The 20,044-nt window shown below is 32.1% G+C and overlaps 2 protein-coding genes across 2 annotated transcripts; one reads left to right on the top strand and one right to left on the bottom strand.

Annotated features, from left to right (window-relative positions):
- Window positions 1-11,457: 11,457 nt before the first annotated feature.
- On the top strand, window positions 11,458-16,738 carry LOC145119800 (rop guanine nucleotide exchange factor 14-like). Its single transcript, XM_079055543.1, has 8 exons — window positions 11,458-11,721; window positions 12,434-12,555; window positions 13,912-14,301; window positions 14,398-14,552; window positions 14,640-14,714; window positions 14,908-15,177; window positions 15,819-16,166; window positions 16,295-16,738. Exons 2-8 carry the CDS (start codon window positions 12,471-12,473, stop codon window positions 16,649-16,651), a joined length of 1,680 nt encoding a protein of 559 aa, XP_078911669.1. The 5' UTR covers window positions 11,458-11,721; window positions 12,434-12,470; the 3' UTR covers window positions 16,652-16,738.
- A 25-nt stretch (window positions 16,739-16,763) lies between these two features.
- On the bottom strand, window positions 16,764-19,569 carry LOC145119801 (initiation factor 4F subunit (DUF1350)). Its single transcript, XM_079055544.1, has 10 exons — window positions 19,325-19,569; window positions 18,506-18,878; window positions 18,209-18,412; window positions 18,041-18,098; window positions 17,867-17,929; window positions 17,726-17,801; window positions 17,501-17,613; window positions 17,343-17,432; window positions 17,087-17,218; window positions 16,764-16,985 (listed from the first exon to the last, which is right to left on the bottom strand). The coding sequence occupies exons 2-10, from the start codon at window positions 18,871-18,873 to the stop codon at window positions 16,851-16,853; spliced, it is 1,239 nt and encodes a 412-aa protein (XP_078911670.1). The 5' UTR covers window positions 18,874-18,878; window positions 19,325-19,569; the 3' UTR covers window positions 16,764-16,850.
- Window positions 19,570-20,044: the final 475 nt, after the last annotated feature.

The raw sequence follows: 20,044 nt of genomic DNA, 5'->3' as shown, positions 1-20,044 counted from the left end.
CGAGCTCCGTTTTTGACGTTCTTTATATCCATGCATAGGTAGTGACGTGATCTACAACTTTCGTTTACACTCTGTCGGCTAATTTTGACTTTATTTTTAAAGTTATATTTTAACAGGCTTAGACAGTTAAAGTCCGTTAAAAATTCATAACTTTGTCATCCGACATCCGTTTTCGGTTGTCTTTATATCGTTGAGCTCCTATTAACGAGATCTGCAATTCTTGTTTAGGTTGTGTCGGCTAATAATCGATCGATCTAAAATTCGATTTCCGGGTTGTGTACTGATATGCTAAATCTTAGAAAAATCATAACTTCCTCTAAAGAAGTCAGATTTGGTCGTTCTTTTATGTACGTTCTCGGTTTAACATATACTAGGACTTTCGTTTAGATCACTAAGGCTAAAAAGTAGCTTATCAAAAATTCACTTTTTGCGATACGTGGCGCCGTGCCGGTTTTGTCGCCAAACTTCGACGGGTCAAAACTTATTCGTTATAAGTTGGATTTCAGCGTTCCTTATATCTCCGAAATCCTTGTTAGGACTACTTCAACTTTCTTCATAGATATTGGGTCTATCTATTATTTTATTTTTGGCGCATATTTTTATTACTATTTTATTATATCGTTATAAGCACATATGTTGCACATAAATCACATAATCCTCAAGGGGATGTTTGGAAGTTGATAGAGAATGTGGAAACCTTTGAGACATCAACAAGAACTCAACTTGATTTAAGATGTTAGTATTGTGTAGAACTCTTAATCTCTTAAGCTTTAATTGCATATCAAAATATGACTTAAAGAGAGCATATAAAAGCAAGTATTCTCCAAGTGTTTAACCAAAAACTAGATAGAATAAGAGGGAAAGAGGAGGATTCAGCCATTCTTCAACTCATAGGAAAGAAATGGATAAAATCCTTTTTTTAAGTTAAAACATCATCCAAGGGACTTAACACTTTAAGTCAACCATGCATCTAAGACGTAATTATCCCCCATGCTTTAAGCCCTACCATACTTTTGATTAAACTACCATACTTTTGATTAAACTACCTATTATAATCAACGAAAGTTCAACACAAACAGGATAAAATTATGGGAAAATGACTCTTTAGGGTAACTAACTGTTGCGTTTGTTTTCATTTGGTCACTTTCCTTTTTTTGTACTCAATATACCATCGAACTTATTGTTTGTGTTCACCATAACCCTTTTGACCGGCTTTTAACCTACGATAACCGGTCAAAGGGTTATGGTGAATACAAACAACAAGTTCGATGGTATATTGAGTACACAAAAAAGAAAAGGGACCAAATGAGAACAAACTCAACAGTTGGTAACCCTCTTGAGTCATTTTCCCCGAAAAGTTAAATGAAATTAAAGTTGCAAAATTATTAAAGACTGCAACCTTCTTTGGCCATAACGTATATGAAAAGCGTTTCGGAGGGGTAACTTCGTTAAAACATGGTCTATGTTATGCTTATTGTGGTTAGTTGTCAACACCTCTCTACAAAAGGATATGACTGTGTATAAGAGGTATATTTATCAGCATAAATGTTTACCTCGAAGTATATTATGGTGATGTGTCTGCAAAAGTTGCATGATATTGTACATATTGATGTTGTATCTTATCCCATGAATTCGATGTTAAAGCTAAGTAAATTCAAAAATCACAGCACTTGTGATTCCACTCGTTTGTAGATTTGTCTAGAATCCATGATACGATAAATCATTTGATTGGAAATGTAAATGTAGTCATGAAATGCACCTGCTTAGTCAAGATTCCCCTAATAAATATTCAAGTGCATTACAAAGTTGTACATGTACGAATAATGTTCTTTCGTGGGTTATATTTTGAAGAGAAGCAAGAATGAATCTCATAAAGTCATTAATATCAGCAGGAGATGACGTGGGATTTGTTGTAAATGAGTAAAGGGAAAATGACTCAGGAGGGTAACCAACTGTTGAGTTTGTTCTCATTTGGTCTCTTTCCTTTTTTTGTACTCAATATATCATCGAACTTGTCGTTTGTGTTCACCATAATCCTTTGACCGGCTATCACAGGTCAAAAGCTGGTCAAAAGGGTTATGGTGAACACAAACAACAAGTTCGATGGTATATTGAGTACAAAAAAAAAAAAAATTGACCAAATGAAAACAAACGCAACTGTTAGTTACCCTCAAGAGTCATTTTCCCTAAAATTATTGTCAACGACATGTGGACAACCATGAAATGATTATAAATGATAAATCTCTTATTATTTTATGTGCATAGATTTAAAAGCATGTTGATATTATGTTTGTAAACTTGCATTTTGGGACTAGATGTTTTTCCTTTAAAGTTATAAAGTTGTATGATGAGATCAAAAGAAGAATGACATTGAACTCATGAAATCAAGAGTCAAATACTTTCTTTTACGGGTAAGCATATTAACCGAAAAACCGAACCAAAACCAAATTAATCGAAATAATCAAACCATTTTAATCGAACTATTACTAAAAAAGGTGGTTCGGTTTCTATTTTTGATTAACTAAATACATATGGTTTGGTTATGATTTTTTTTCCAAAACCGAATCACTAAAAACCAAACCGAACCAATAATATTAATAAATGTTTTTAATATAATATCATATTATATAAGATATGGAATTATATTTGGAATTGAAAATTTAAAGGGTAATTATTTGGAATTAAATGTGATGTTTAATCTTCTATCATATTAATAAAGTTTCACTTTCTATAACAATGTATTTTATGTTTTTTAGTTTTTATAGCAAAGTATTTTTTTATTTTTATTTCATTTTCGTTCATTATGATTAACCAATATTAACCATTAACCGAAAAAAAACCGTTAACTAAAACTAATATCAACCAATACCCAATGGCTACCAAAATGCGTTAACCATTTATAATGGTTATGGTTCGGTTTTGGCTGAAAACCGAACCACACCGGTCCATACACACCCTACTTTTTTAACGGAAAATTGAGATAGAATTTTATATAAGGTAAATTTGAGGATTTATGATCAATGGGTGTAGATTGTTATATTATGTCTCTAATATTTTGGTTATTTAAATCGAAAAATTCATGTTACTAGTTTTTTTTCTTTTAACAGGTAAATCAAATTTATTTCTAATCTAACATCTAATTCCATCGTAATATCACGACGGAAACTGATATTTAGAAATTCATGCTAATAGATAGAGTACTATTATAATGTTAAATTGATTTTTAGATATTTTAACTGTGTCGGTAAGTAATAAATTATTAGCCATTTAAGTTTGGGGCTAATTTGTTTTTTGGGCCTATCTAGGAATATTTAGCCCTTTAATTATATTAGATCTAATAAAATTTTAATTGGAATTGTCTGTGATTTGGGTTACATAACACACTGGCCTCATTTGTTTTATAGTAAAGTAGTAAATTCATTTTATGGTGTTGGGCTTATGTTTGGACATATCATAGGCTTAAAGCCCGTTGAAATAGGATCATTGTGTAATTGATGTTTCGTGTTATTTTAGTTATCTTTCAAAATATCTAATCATTGTTGTAGAATGAATCAAAGTAATAGTTAAAGTAAATAAATTACATACTCTTTTAAATATCTAAAAACAAATCATTTAGTAATCTTCATTAATATTCAACATGGATAGTCAAAATAGTAAACTCATTTTATAGTAAAGTAGTAAACTCATTTTATGGTGTTGGGCTTATGTTTGGACATATCATAGGCTTAAAGCCCGGATCATTGTTGTAATTGATGTTTCGTGTTATTTTAGTTATCTTTCAAAATATCTAATCATTGTTTAGAATGAATCAAAGTAATAGTTAAAGTAAATAAATTACTGGTGGGATGTCAAGTCCACCAAGTAAATTACACCCTTTGTTTGCAAATAAAACGTAATATAATGGTAAAAAGGGGTATCGATCCTCGGAAAAATGGTTGTATTCAATCACCAATGCAATCCAATAGAACTAGTGTAAATAAACTAACTAACTACAATTAAACTAGAATGGGGGGTGTTGTGATTGCTTGAAAACTAAAAGACTTGAATAACTAAAAAGCTTGCAATTAAGCAAGATGATGAGATGCTCAAATATTTGAGATAATTGGTTAACCAAGGCAATTCAACACAATGAACATTTGTGTGTTTGTCATTAGGATTCAACATGAAGCTTATCATTCATCCCAAATTGGTTATAGCAATCATGAAGCATGATATGTCAAGATTCCTCATAGGTAGTATGGAGGTTGGGGAAGCCCACAACACACCTTCTTAATCAAAATCAAAGGTCCAATTGAATCAATTGAACCCAAGAAGTTGATTAACCTTAAGAATGAAGGAATCCCCAATTCCTAGAGGATGTCAATGCTTACACATCTATAAAGGAGTCATGATTCATAAGCTAGAGATGATTTCTACCATCATAAAGCCCTTGTTCTAAGTAAATTCAATGATTCAATACTAAACCAAAGAAATAAACCAACAATTGCTCATTCAAGTACCAAGCCCATGATCAAAGTATTAAACAAGCATAAGAAATATGAACTAGAATCATAAACATAAGATAAATGACAATTAAGCATGAATCCTTCAAAAACCCACAAACATCCAAGGGTTTTAGCCAAAGTTAACCAAAATAGAGAAACTAACCACTCATGGCAACAAAACAACAATCACAAAAGTGTTTTTGCATCAAGAAACTACCAATTACTTGGAAAGATGAGAAGAATGAGTATCCAAGCTCCCAAAATCGCCTTTCCGGCTCTCTAATGGTGGAAAATCAAAGTGTTGCTGAAAGATCCAGCCCTCCAAGGTAAATAGCAAACAAAATGACCAAAATGCCCAAAAGTGTGCAGTTGCGCTGGTACCCGCGCGCCTGAGATTCCACCCTCACAAGTGTTGTTGGAATGTTATTGGTCCATTCTTCTCCACTAACCATTCCACTACCCAAGATTCCCTTGGTCCCCTCCATGACTCACATGATTTGAAATTGGCCAATCACCTTCAAGCTCTAAATATGGATAGTCTATGCCCAAAATAAAAATCCATGACTCATCTTCAAAAGTCCACTTCATCCAAATCTTCAACTTTTTAAGCTCAAATCTCCTTTGATGGATCCGCAAAGCCCAATAATGCATCGAGAAGCCCACTAAGCCCAACTCCAGTCAAACCGCAACCGCAATGAGCTCCAACGCCCTGCAAAATATCTCATGCAAAATAGACAGTACCCGACACGATCCATGATAAAGAAAATAAAGAATATACAATGCAATACTAATAAAAAGAGCTAAAATTACTAAAATAAACTAATAAAAATAAGGAAATAAAATAAGCTATCAATTACATACTCTTTTAAATATCTAAAAACAAATCATTTAGTAATCTTCATTAATATTCAACATGGATAGTCAAAATAGTAATGTTAGAATTCAAGAGCTTAGTGAGTAAACTAGGAGTTTAACTTTTGAATGAATTTGATAATAGTAATAATCTAATTCCTAAGATAAACTTCTAAACCATTTTATATTTAGAAAATATATATGGAGATAAGAAGCTTTAATATGATCAATTTAAAACCAACCAAAATGCAATGTACATGTTACTAGATTTTCCAACTCAAGTTTTCTATACTTATAAAATAGCCTCTTTCATTTGAAACCAGCCATTTAGGACGAAATCGTCACATAATGACGAAGTCAAATAATGACGAAGTCACACAGTGATGAAAGACTGTCACGTAATGACAAAATACTATCACGTAATGATAAAAAAGAGATTAATTTCAAATAAGCATATAAAAACTCAAATAACTAGACATATAAAATAATAGATTTGATACAAATTAATCTTCAAATAAAATATTGTTGACCACCTATTATATGTATATGCAAAAATATATATATTTTTTAAATATTGACGTCAACATCATGATTTTGTGCGCATAATAATAAAGTATTTTAAACAAATTTGTATCGTAAATTTTATGTAAAATAATAATATATTTTTGAATTCTTATCGAACCGTTATTGATTATACCTTATTATGTAATACAATATTAAATATACAAAGCATCATCAACGAACAAACTTACAATTCATATTTGATATTTCAGATAAAATGCCAAATATTCATCATCTAACATGAAGAAAAAAACAGGTTAGGATAACCAAAATTAATCTAAAATACTTAATTATTATATGTATATAACTTTTAAGGAAAAAAAATATAAATAAAATAAATAAATAAAAATAAGCACATTGGTAGCAAACATTAGACAGCCTCCTCACCCTCCGGCGCCCTTTATGACCTTTATTATGTCCATTAAAATTAAAATATGAGATAGGCGCCCCTCGCCCCTCCTCTATCTTACATAATAATAAAATAATGTTATTAATATTTATTATTTCTTTTATCATCATATACTATTACTCTATTAGTATTATTAAACAGTATATAGGCTTTATTTTGTGTTGATGGGCTTTTTAACCACTCCATTAAACAGTAGGTGTCTATCAGTTTTGTTTTATTTTTAATTTCATTATTCCATGTAAAACCCACTTAGACTTTATAAAATATAATAAACGCATATATAATATAATAAAAATACTTAATTCAGGTCTCTATGTTGCTTTCATGATTACGAAGAAAAAACATTCGATCTAACTTTTTGTTCTATTGTTTACGACACATATTGATTGAATTACATATGACATGTCAAAATAATTTAAGTCTTACAATAAATTGGCACTTGCATTAGTAGTTATTAACAACTAAGAAAAGATTCAATATAACATCTGCACTTATAAAACTTTTCGGTATAAACATCATATTGTTTGGAAAAAATCAAAATAAAATTTGAAACATCATGTAGAAATTGAGACTTTTGATTTCTAACATAACTTAATGAAATTATTTGATTGTTATGATGTTGAAAATATATTTAATAACAATACAAAATAGCCAGAATATTGTGGATCCAATAAAAGATATTCATGCATTTCTCATGAAAATGATGGAGAGCATTATGAATTGAGTGTAAGACATTATAAGAATTATAAATAGGATTAAAGCCAATGTTGTCCAGCAACCGAAAATCGGTTTGATCTCATTTGGTTAATATCCATTTTTATGTATTCTATCACTAAAATGTCAAAATATGTTGGTGATTTCAATGTCACCGTGTCATTTTATGTAACTGAAACTAATATGAGAGCTAAGGAGCTTCTTAATTTGTACTTTAATATATGTACGGGGTTGGTACGGAGTGCACGCATGTATAAGATCGAATTAGAAGTCGTTTCGACGACTAGTCGGGGGTCCGGGGGCAGCGTCCCTGGGTCCGGGGTTTCCAAAGGGGCATCGCCCCTTTGGCGGGGTCTAGGGGCAGCGCCTCTAGCGGGGTCCAAGGGGCAGAGCCCCTTGCTGGGGTCCGTAAATCCTCATTAAATCCGGAACATGGTAGAAAATTCAATCTCTTGAGGGTGATTATGGTAAAACTAACGAAACTCGTTAGTTTTAGTAACCCTAAATCTGGTGGGATGTCAAGTCCACCAATTAAATTACACCCTTTGTTTGCAAATAAAACGTAATATAATGGTAAAAAGGGGTATCGATCCTCGGGGAAATGGTTGTATTCAATCACCAATGCAATCTAATAGAACTAGTGAAAATAAACTAACTAACTACAATTAAACTAAAAGGGGGGGTGTTGTGATTGCTTGAAAACTAAAAGACTTGAATAACTAAAAAGCTTGCAATTAAGCAAGATGGTGAGATGCTCAAATGTTGGGAACAATTGGTTAACCAAGACAATTCAACACAATGAACATTTGTGTGTTTATCATTAGGATTCAATACAAAGCTTATCATTCATCCCAAATTGGTTATAGCAATCATGAAGCATGATATGCCAAGATTCCTCATAGGTAGTATGGAGGTCGGGGAAGCCCACAACACACCTTCTTAATCAAAATCAAAGATCCAATTGAAGCAATTGAACCCAAGAAGTTAATTAGCCTTAAGAATGAAGGAATCCCCAATTCCTAGAGGATGTCAATGCTTACACATCCATAAAGGAGCTATGATTCATAAGCTAGAGATGATTTCTACCATCATAAAGCTCTTGTTCTAAGTAAATTCAATGATTCAATGCAAAACCAAAGAAATAAACCAACAATTGCTTATTAAAGTACCAAGCTCATGATCAAAGCACTAAACAAGCATAGGAAATATGAACTAGAATCATAGACATAAGATAAATGATAAATAAGCATAAATCCTTCAAAAACCCACAAACATTCAATGGTTTTTAGCCAAAGTTAACCAAATATAAAGAGTTTAGCCACTCATGGCACTAGAATAACAATCACAAAAGTCTAATTGCATAAAGAAACTACCAATATCTTGGAAAGATGAAAAGAAATGAGTCTTGAGCTTCAAAATCGCCTTCTCCCGGTCTCCAATGGTGTAAAATCGAGGTTATGGCTGCTAGATCTGATCCCCCAAGGTAATGGCAAGCCAAATGACCAAAATGCCCAAAACTGGGCAGTTGCAACGAAAATTCCACATGCGCAAGTGCTGCTGGAATGCTATTGGTCCTTCATTCCTCCACTCCACCCTTCCACTACCAAAGATTCCCTTGGTCCCCTCCATATCCCACATGATTCAAACTAACCAATCATCTTCTAGCTTCAAATATGGATGCTCCAAGCCCAAAATAAAAGTTCATGATCCATCTTCACAAGCCCAAAATATCCAAGTCTTCAACTCTTTAAGGCCCAAGTCTTCTTTTATGGATCCGCCAAGCCCAATAATGCATCGGAAAGCCCACTAAGCCCAACTCCAGTCAAACCACAACCGCAATGGGCTCCAAAACCCTGCAAAATTCCTCATGCAAAATAAAAAGTCCCTGATACGATCCATGATAAAGAAAATAAAAAATATACAATGCAATACTAATAAAAAGAGCTAAAAATCTAAAATAAACTAATAAAAATAAGGAAATAAAATAAGCTATCAAAATCCTCATTAAATCCGGATTATCCTGGCTTGCTTCCAAAGTAACTAATGACGGTCCAACCCTAATAAAACCCTAATCTCTTTTAATATAAAAACGGCTCTTCCTTCTCAGAAGAGGGTTACAAAATTTAGCTCTCGTTTTTATCAAACTCTCACAGAATCTCTCTAGCAAATTGACTTACGATTTCTGTGCCTAGAATCGTAAGTGTCCACTTGGATTATTGTAGGTTGAATTTCTTGCGACCCAAGCATAGGGTAGAAATATCAGTTCGGAAAATGTTCTCACGATCCAAGTTGGTATCCATATCTCCACCACAGGCCCTAAATTTATCTTACAAAATCTATATCAATAAAACCATTTTATGGGATACAAAGGGTCGTCTAGTCACCTTGTTATGTGGTATCACAAAACATGCCCACCTGATGTACGTTGACATTAAGTCCACATAGTTTTTTCCTATTTGATTTTATATTTTCATAAAGTTTTAAATTATTATTGTTACTACTAAAACAAAAAACAAACAACCATCAACCACCCCATTTGTTCACATTCTCCGGTATTTTTATAGGCAAGTTCGTCTTTATCATCAAAACATACCCATACGTGGAATCATTTCTTTGCATAAAAATCAAATCAAAATTCAAAACAAAGTATAATTCCACTAAATGATCTCTAACATAAGCTAACTTAAATTTATAGGTTAACTTCAGAGAATCCCCTAATTTTGGCACCAATGATGCGTGGTTTGATGATATGGGATTGTGCACACCCTTTAATCTTCAAAATCTTTAACCAAAACCTACAGCATAACACTACAAACGGAATCAACCCTTTATAGTTAAGTTGTTAAAACGTTTAAAGAAAATAAACACACACTTTTTACATCAAATATCGCTTAAAACCCCTCAAATTTTACAACACCATGTTCATAAATTAAAAAAGGTTTCATGCAAAATTTTGATACTTAGCATAGAAAAGAATCAAACTTCATCTCTCAAAATTGAACTCAAACTCTCAAAACAATCATACTCCGTCTCTCAAAAGAAGACACATCTCCTAAAAGAATCGAACTCCATCTCTCAAATTGAACTCCTTGAATCTCTCTCTGGAATCGAACTCCATCTCTCAAAAAAAGAAAGACTATACGGAGAATGAGGTGGATAAATTTGTCTATTAACAATAAATAAAAATTTTGTATATTACATGCAACACTGGTAAAAAAAATGTATGTTATTTTTTTTAACAAGTCATTTAGAAGATTATTAGACTTAGAATACTTAAGGAAAATATTATCACTAAATAGGATCAAAATCAAAACCAATAAATATACGGCTCTAAATAGATTGAAATTTTACTGAATTCCCTCAAAAGAACCGCAGCTTTAAAACGTTTTTTTGAACTAAAACATGTTTCAACACACATGTCAATAGATGCACTCCATTTTCTTTAAAGATATAAAAATAACTATATTTAAAGATGAAGCTATTTTCAACCATTTATTAAAGCATCATTGATAATTATTTAAACAATACGTAAATAAAGATAATCGAACTTAAAACTCAACATATTTCAGTTCACACTGTCTAACACAACAAATCCAACTTACTTTTAGACAATCAGTAATACAACACAATATATCAGGTTACACACAATGATCGGCAGATCAATTTGACTTGTGATATATATATATATATATATATATATATATATATATATATATATATATATATATATATATATATATAATCAAGCCACGTACAATAGAACTATTTATAGGTATCCATAAAACATAATTGTTAATTTATTCAACATTTTTCTAACAAAGGTTAAATAATAATATATAAACCATATTATCATATAAATATTCTAAATTCGAATAAAACGTTTTGAATTTATATAATATAGATGTTATATAAATAAAACTTACAAATAAACCGTTCAACAAGTTAAAAAGATGATACATGATCTAGATAACATTATTTTTACAGCTAAAATTACTTTGTGTGTGTAAAAAAAAAGTTATATGACCTAAGTAAGATAAATAAACAAGTGTATCACTATTTCATAAGTTTATTACTTTATAATGCATAAGTACGAAATCACGTCAGCGAAACTTACTACACATTACAATCTATATTGTCATTTTATATAGGAAAAAATTTGGTGAGTTAAATAAAACAAATTACAATCTACATTGTCATTTTATAGAAGGTTGACATTTTTATTAAATAAATAACAATTTACATTGTCATTGACATTTTTTTCAAATGTTCAACTTTTACACCTTATAATAATAGTATTTATTATTATTATTATTACTTTTGCCTTGTCCAATGAAGTAAATAAAGGAATGTATTGAAATTTGAAAAGGTCCGGGACCATCGATCCAGATTTATAAAGTGAATAAACCCACGAATCATTCCAATGGATCCAAACCCGAATTATCATTCAACGAAATCACTCCCTGTACCCCACGTACTGACACACAGTAACACTGTAAGAAAGAATTGAAATTCAATTCAATTCATCGTCTGCTGTTACCTACTAATTTTGACTTCCTTCCCCTCAATTTCTCCTCCTTTCACATACACATTCTCCATCAATGGCGATGCAGATTCGAGTTATCAACGCTGTTATGTCGCCATTTTAGCTAGGTAGTGTGTGAATGCGAATCTAGACGAGAAATCGCTTCGGAAATCATACAGGTATGTTTTTTCGTTGTTGTATTTTGAAATTTTGTTAGAGTTGGAGTCATTTCATATTTTCATCGGAAATCGGTAGATTTTTTTGGTAATTTGGGGAAATTTGATGTTCTTCTCGATCTGGTTACTGAATTCTTCAACTATGTATGTAATTTCCTTCGATGAACACGTGCAATTTGTATCTGTATCAGTATGTGTATCTATCTCTCTAACGCGTCAACATTTTTCGTTACTTCTTCGAGTTTTTCATGATGAAACTTATTTCGATTGTATTTCTCTTGATTCGCATCATCATGTTCTTCATTACTTCTAGTTTTTTTGCTCGCTTTTTCATCATGATTTCAGTTACGAAATGGAAAATGACGATGATTATCATCAACGAGAGCTTAAACCGTTGTTCATGCATTAAATGATTAAATAACAAAATTATAGTCAAGTATAACTTTAAAAGAGTTTACTACAATTTATTGACATTAATTACAAATATTTTCAACTATTTCAGAAATGTATCATTGATTTTCACTTTAGAACATTTTCCTACTTGTTAAATCTTATGGAAATCATGTTAAGATACCTAAAAATGCAACAAAGAAGAAATCGAATTAACGAATCTGATGAAACAGATACTGCAGTTGATATCAGAATTGCAGACGAATATAATATCCAAAAAGTCATGATGTTTCTGTTCATTCTGTTCTTTCTGTTCATTCTGCAGAGTATCGTCTTCTACGCTTAACCACATTAAATTAAGAATGGTTTTATTGAAGAGGAGGTTGAATTGCTGTACATGGAAGCGGGGAATCAGCAATAGCATCGATTTTGATCAACCACCGGAAAGTAAGCTCGTTTCCTTCTCTTTTAAATTTTTAATGTTGTTTAAGTTTACACGAAAATCTACATAAACTTTAAATATCATTCCAAAAAATTTCAAATCAAATGAATTTATTACAGTATACTCATAAGATACTTAAAGCTGAAGTTAAACGGATGTGAAAGGAGGTCGTATATATAATAATATAATATACTCATCCATTTTAGTACAATCTTTTATAACAGTTCTTCATGTAAAAGTATTTAGAGATATTTTCCAATTAAAAGTTGTTTGTATAAAGCATCTAAGGTATAGAACTATTATATATTCTGATTAAACATATAACTATAAAACATAAAAATATTTTGCTTGAAAATGTTTAATTTTGGATTGGGAATGGTCAACCCGTACTTTTTACCCGTATTTAAGTTTGTTTACCCTTTTTTTTTGTGGGCCTTTCAAAATTAAAATGCCAAATTCAAAATAACGAACGTAAAAATTATTAAAATTGATATTTTATTCAAAAAATGATTAAATGGAGTATGACTAGGAGCTCTCTTGCTGACTGCTGAGACGACAAAATTAAAAAAGTTGCCCCAGAAAAAGAAAGTTGGCTATTGGGAGAAAAAGCAAAAAATATAAAGAAACATAAAAGTGATAGTGAAATGTCAGATCTACCCATGACAAAATCCACGGAAAATGGCAGGTTTCGTGTCTATGAATTTAAATTTAATGGCCTTTAATTGCGTTACGGTATATTGTGTGACTTGGTAGTACCAATTACCAAACGCACAAACCCATGCATTAAATCATGGTAGGGACATTTTTTTATTATTATTCGATATTATTATATCTCGTGTTATAAATAGCTTTTAATATTATAGAAATTTTTATAATATATCTTAAGGAAATAACTCAAGGATAAACTTTATGTATATTTAAATCGCATATGTCTTGTATATCACACACAGACTATGTACTATGTAGTATGTACAGCTTTTTTTAAACATTTTTTTTATTTAGTTGCAACTTTTTTTGTTGAGAATGTTAAAATAGATAAAACCATTTATTTACCTATTATTGATTGAATAATTTTTTGTTCGCAAAGTTTATTTTATTAAAAGGTTAATGACTTATTTATATAATATAACTATACGTTTTCTATGTGTTTGTGTAACAAAATATATTATAAGATTATGTAACACGTTAGACCTCTTACCAGTTTTATGCATGTATAAATCGATGTTTGGTTTAACATAACTAATCAATCTGGTAAAAAAAATTCAATTCATTTAACGTTTTGAATTTTGACAAAAGTTTATAAATTCAATCTGGTAATAATGTTTGGTAAAAACTAGTTGATATTTGTTTCAAAACGTCAGGAATTATGACATACAATGGGCTTGAGAATTGCATTTTAAATGCCAACTCATACGAGGATGAAAGCATGACAAATAAACTACACAGATCCCCAACCGAGTCACCAGAAGAAGATATATCAAGTTGTTGTTCAAGCAATAATCCTTCCGGATCATTCTTTTCTCAATGGAGTATCATGAAAAGGGAACAACACGAATTGGATGATTGGGACTACTCAGAGAGCCCACAACAATATATTCACAAAATCAGTCCTTCATATACACTTCAATACTCAGATATGGAAGTCATGAAAGAAAAATTTGGAAAGCTTTTGTTAGGTGAAGATGCTACAGGAGGAAGAAATGGTGTTTCCCCTGCTTTGGCTTTGTCCAATGCCATAACACATCTAGCGGGTATGTTAGTACATCGGTGTTTTATGCAAGAAATAGCAATGTATTTTTATTTATTTGTTTATTAATTATTATAGTATCCTACTTTGTTATTTTTAGGAACTGTTTTTGGAGAGCTATGGAAACTTGAGCCATTGGCTGAGGAGAAAAAGAACAAGTGGAGTAGAGAGATGGATTGGTTGCTTTCTCCAACTAATTATATGGTTGAGTTGATTCCAGCTAAGCAATGTAGTGCAGATGGAAGAACATTAGAGGCATCTTTTTTTCATTCCTTTATGTTTAATTTCATTGATACTTTCTATTTATAATTTATAAAAATTGGATTTTTTTTTGTTTCACAGATAATGACGCCAAAAGCTCGTGGAGACGTTCATCTGAATCTCCCAGCTCTACGAAAGTTAGACTCCATGCTTATTGTAGGTGATCTCTTATGCAAGAAATAGCAATGTACTTTCATTGATTGGTTTATAATTATTACAACATGAAAGTACAATGCTATAATTGGAACATTTTAACTATGATGTTATAATTAGATAGATTTTTACAAAGTAGAATGTCTTAATAAGAAAGCCAATGTTTGTGTAAAGTCATTCACTTGTATGTTTATAGGAAACACTGGATTCAATGACTGAGACGGAATTTTGGTATGAAGAAGGTGGTAGTCGAGCTGAAGGAAGAGATAGGAATGTAAAGCAAAGCAAAAGATGGTGGCTTCCTATGCCACAAGTGCCCATTGGTGGCCTTTCTGATGATGAAAGGAAGAGATTGCTAAATAAGGGTAAATTGGTCAATCAAATTTTCAAGGCTGCTAAATCGATTAATGAAACTGTATTACTTGAAATGCCGATTCCTTCTATCATCGGAGAGGCACTTCCTAAGGTAATCCATCCTTCTTTCTCCTTCCACAATATGTTATTTTAATATATTGCCACTATTAATACATCATTTATCTAATTATCTGATATCTTGTTTGCATGACATGACATGACAGAACAAGTTGTTTAGTGTTTGGTGTGCATTGGACTAGAACTGATGTTGATGGGATAAAAATAACAATTTTTTTTACCACTCGAAAAGATGGGACACAGACTCTCCCTCGATTTCTTGTTTGTGCAAAAGACGTAAATGCCCTTTTCATCTTCATCATCGAAAATAGCCCTAGAAAGCTTGCTTGACCAGTGTCCAGTCCAGTCCCAACCTGTCTAGTCATCTCCCGTGTCACGGGAGATGACATGACGGGTTGGGACTGGACTCAGTCATGACATGCTTTCTATGGCTATTTGCGATAATGAAGATGAAAAGGGCATTTACGTCTTTTTGCACAAACAAGAAATCGAGGGAGAGTTTGTGTTCCATCTTTTCGAGTGGTACAAAAAATTGTTATTTTTGTCCCATCAACATCAGTCCTAATCGAATGCAAACCAAATACAGTACAACTTGTCCTGGTATTTTCAAATATCCATTGGGATGTATAATGTATTATGTATATGCTAATGAATTTATTTTTTCTCTTGTTACAGTCTGGAAAGGCAAGCCTTGGTGAGGATCTTTATAGGGTCCTAAACAGAGTCTCCTCATCATCTTCCGATATGATCAACTCACTGAATTTAAAATCAGAAAACAGCGCTCTTGATGCCATTAACAGATTAGAAGCAGCAATACATGCATGGAAAGAGAAAGTCGGGGAACATGACAGTGGTAAATCTCCCGCAAGAACATCATCATGGTCATTTAAGGATCCTGTTTCAGAACTTGATAAGATAGAGTTGTTAATAAACCGAGCCGAAAATCTTTCACGTGAAATCAAGATCAGATTTCCCAACCTTCCACAAAAGTTTCTCGATGTCATGAAAATCCAATACGGAAAGGTTAGTAAACTTCTCAAATATTACAATGCTTGTCCCAATAACATCAGTCCAATTCATGTCAAACGCAGTATAAGCCTTACATACAATAAAAGACGAAAAAGTTAGTTGCTAATGTAGCCTTATTTCAGGATGTTGCACATTCGATCTTAGAAGCTTATTCTCGTGTTCTTGGAAACTTGGCATTTAGTATTCTAACAAGAATAGGAGACGTCTCTCAAGAAGACATGTTAAGCAATCCCGATTCCTCAAATGGAACAAATAGGGGGGAAACTATTTCTATACCTAGTTCAAATACAAATGCTTCAAGCTACACATTAATTGATAAAATGGATAACATAGAAGGGAAGATGAATTTGTTAAAAACAGAAGAGGATTCTCATGTTATATTTTTAAGTGAGGAATCCAATAGAAGATCCGTTACATCAACACCAAGTAGAAGTAGTGGATGTTGTCTTGGCAAAGAGGCTTATTTAACGTCCCCTTGATTGCGAGTAATCTTAGAAACCTTTTGTTTTTGTAAATGATGTTATATGTTTAATGAAATACAAATCTATGGTTAATAGTTTTTACTATGCATTGGACTGATTGATGCTAATGGGACAAAAAATTATAATTTTTTATCCCACCCAAAAAGGTATAATATTTCTTTAGTAATATATACAATTTAATATAGTGAATTTCAAATTATTCATTGATGCTTGAGAACCAATCTGAGATGGTTGTAGCAAGAATTTTGGTCTCGTTTAGTGAAAGAGTCTTGAGCACTTGTGCAATTGCATCTGCTGGAGTATATACATCACCTACTTGCAATTTTGGTTCCTACAATACTCACACAAAATCGCAAATAAAATAATTGTTAATGGGACACAAAATTGAAAGAATCAGATATACTCAGGGACCAAAAGTGAAAATAAGCTAACCTGGATGCATGGTGTGATATGGTTACCACTTAATGAGATTTTATCCAGTGTTCCACCAATAGCTTCCACACGAGGCCTCAAAGTCTCCTCAAGAAGATCCGTTTCATCAATCGCATCAGAATTGAACTTTACCTGAAATACAAAAACCATGGATTATTATTATTATTATTATTATTATTATTATTATTATTATTATTATTATTATATGTAAATAAGAGAAAAAAGAATGTTTCAATTATGAGAGGGACAAAATTACGAGGAGTGTTTTCCGGATATTATAAGAGTTTTTGCAACACTCGCGATTCTCATTAGGTGTTGGCTTGAATTCTGATATTCCTTGAGCAACCTGAAAAAATAGAATTAAAACACATCTAGCTTCAGGATTTAATTTAACCCGATTAGCAAGAAGAATACCTGATTAAAAACCGATGGCAATTGATCGACAAACTTGTTTAATGAAACCCTAGCTTCCGGATCATAATCAGGTGTCATTGATTCCGCTGTATCAAGGAGCACTCTCCACGCATCTAAAAAAAAAAAAAAAAAAAACATAACAAAATTAGAAACAAAGACTTATAATTAGTTATAAGTTATAAGAAAATATGATTACCAAAATAGTAAACAAATATAAAAAATTACCTGCAGCGCCCTTAGCCATGGAAGATACAGGGGATGCTTCCACAACAGGCATCAATTGGCTTACTAGTGGACCCAACTGAAAAAAAAAATTTAAGTTTTTCATAAGTCTCAAAATGTGCCACGTGGCATCAATGAAATTACCTGCTCGAAGTAAGGTACTGCCTCTGTTGCTGGTCTGTTGTTGTATGATATTATGGCATTAGCCTTCAATAAAAAAAATGGAAAACAGATTATTTTTTTTAAATAAAGGGCATAATGGTCATTTTAAACTAGATCACTTATGAGGAACAGAGAAGCATGAAAACTGAAACCAACCTTTGGTATCCTCTCAGAGAAATAGCTTCCAGAGAGTACTTGGAGTAGGGCTCCATTGCTGCATATTATCATAATAAATTAATAATCATAAAAAAAAATAAAAAATTTAATTTTTTTTGGCCAAAATAAAACAGTAAAAAGGTAGTAGAATAAAATAAATACACGCACCTATGACCAACAGAATAAAGAGGAAGATCAACAAGTTGAGCTGATGACACGTCATCATTAGGCAATCCAGATGTTAAAATTGAATCCAAACACAAATGAAACTTGTCATAAACTTCTGTAGCAGCTTTTGAGTGATCAAAAGTCACGTTATATGGCACAGATATAATAAGATAACCTTCATTTGCCAATAGCCCTAAAAGATAGCTGCATATAAACATCATATTTTTTAATAATTAATAATTAAAATTGACCCATAATTAATAATTAAAGAAAATTAATGAAATTTTAACAACTCACCTATAAGTAACTTCAGGAACTGCTCCAATAAAAGCACCACCAAGAAATTTAACGATTGCTTTAGGCTTCTTTCCTTTAGGTGGAGGAATAACTAAACAAGAATCAAGCCTCCTATATATCTTCTTATCATCATCATCTTTATCCCTTTTCACCCTGTAAACACCTCTCCCAGAATACCCATTTGAAATCATCCTTAATGAGCGACTTGAAGCATTTAAATTATGTTTTTTGTTCCATGAAAATCCAAACCAATGAGGCTCTTTATGCTGCAACTTGGAACTCAAATACTTGGGAGTAAATGAAGATGCAGCCAATTCCATTGAGCCACAAGTACTTGTCCCCATAGATGCTATTGTAGTTGTCGCCATTATTACTGTGGTTCAAGATACATTTTGTCATCAAATCATTGCAAAAATACCAGAAATTGTATGATAAAAGTATCATATCTTCAATTTTAATCATTATAAAAGCCAGACCTAAGAATTCGTGAATGTCAAATCAAACAGGCTGCTTCCATTTTCAACAATGAAATGTACGAAATTACTTTAAATAAAAACGATAGAAAATTGGTGTAAAAAATACTAAAAGTCCTAGGGTTAACATATAAATCTAAACCAAGGCACCGAAATACATAACATCCATCAAAATTCAAATTGCTCATACGTTTCACTAGTTAGATAGCATAATTTTCCCTAATCTGATGAAAAACTAAACACCGATGGTAATATTAGAGTGCAAATAAACCGTAGACCATGATTTATGTATCTGAAAATGTAATTACAGTTAAATAAAGTAGAAAGGGGTATACATAATACATACCGATGTGAAGTTAAGGAACTAGAAATGGGCAACAAATCGAGTAGGATGCAATTGGCGATTTGTTTCAGAAATAAGGAGAAAGGAGAAGGTTGTTATGACATGAAGCTGATGAATTGGATTTTGGAAGGGGTTAAGTGTGTGTGGAAGTATGACAGTAGCGAGTGAGAATAGATGAAGGAGACACGGAGGCGGGGATTAAGCGTTGGATATGATTATTACGGCGTGTATAATTCAGCGCGGGAGGTTAACAGACGACGGGCATAACTACAAGCCGCAAAATGTTTTTAACAAATAAAGGAATAATTTATTTATTTTTAAGTTATTGATAGAATAGTTTTAATATTTTGGCTTGATTAATGAAAAAAATATATTTTATTATATTTTTGGGAACCGGTAAATATTGTAAAGAACTAAAACAAACCAATTCCTAGCAAGTAGCTAGAAAAGTAGAGGGAGCTCACATACAAGATGAAGGAGAAAAGAAACAACAAAAAATAATAGCTACAACCATCTCAGTTAAAGGGGTGTACACACCAATCAACCTAATTAAGTATATAATTGAGGCTCATGTGTTTAATCCAAACGTGTGCCATCGATTGAATACTATCCACAACCTTTGTTGAAGGAATACCCATATTTTTAAAGAGTCTGTCACAGGGGCGGATCCCTTTAGGGGCCAGAGGGGCCATGGCCTCCCCGCTTTTCAGCCTCCTTATACCT

The sequence above is a fragment of the Lactuca virosa genome, chromosome 6, assembly GCF_052849685.1.
Source record: "Lactuca virosa cultivar CGN04683 chromosome 6, Lactuca_virosa_CGN04683_v6, whole genome shotgun sequence".
Lineage (NCBI taxonomy): Eukaryota > Viridiplantae > Streptophyta > Magnoliopsida > Asterales > Asteraceae > Lactuca > Lactuca virosa.
Note: the sequence above shows the minus strand (reverse complement) of the source record. Positions and strands in the feature narration are given on the sequence as shown.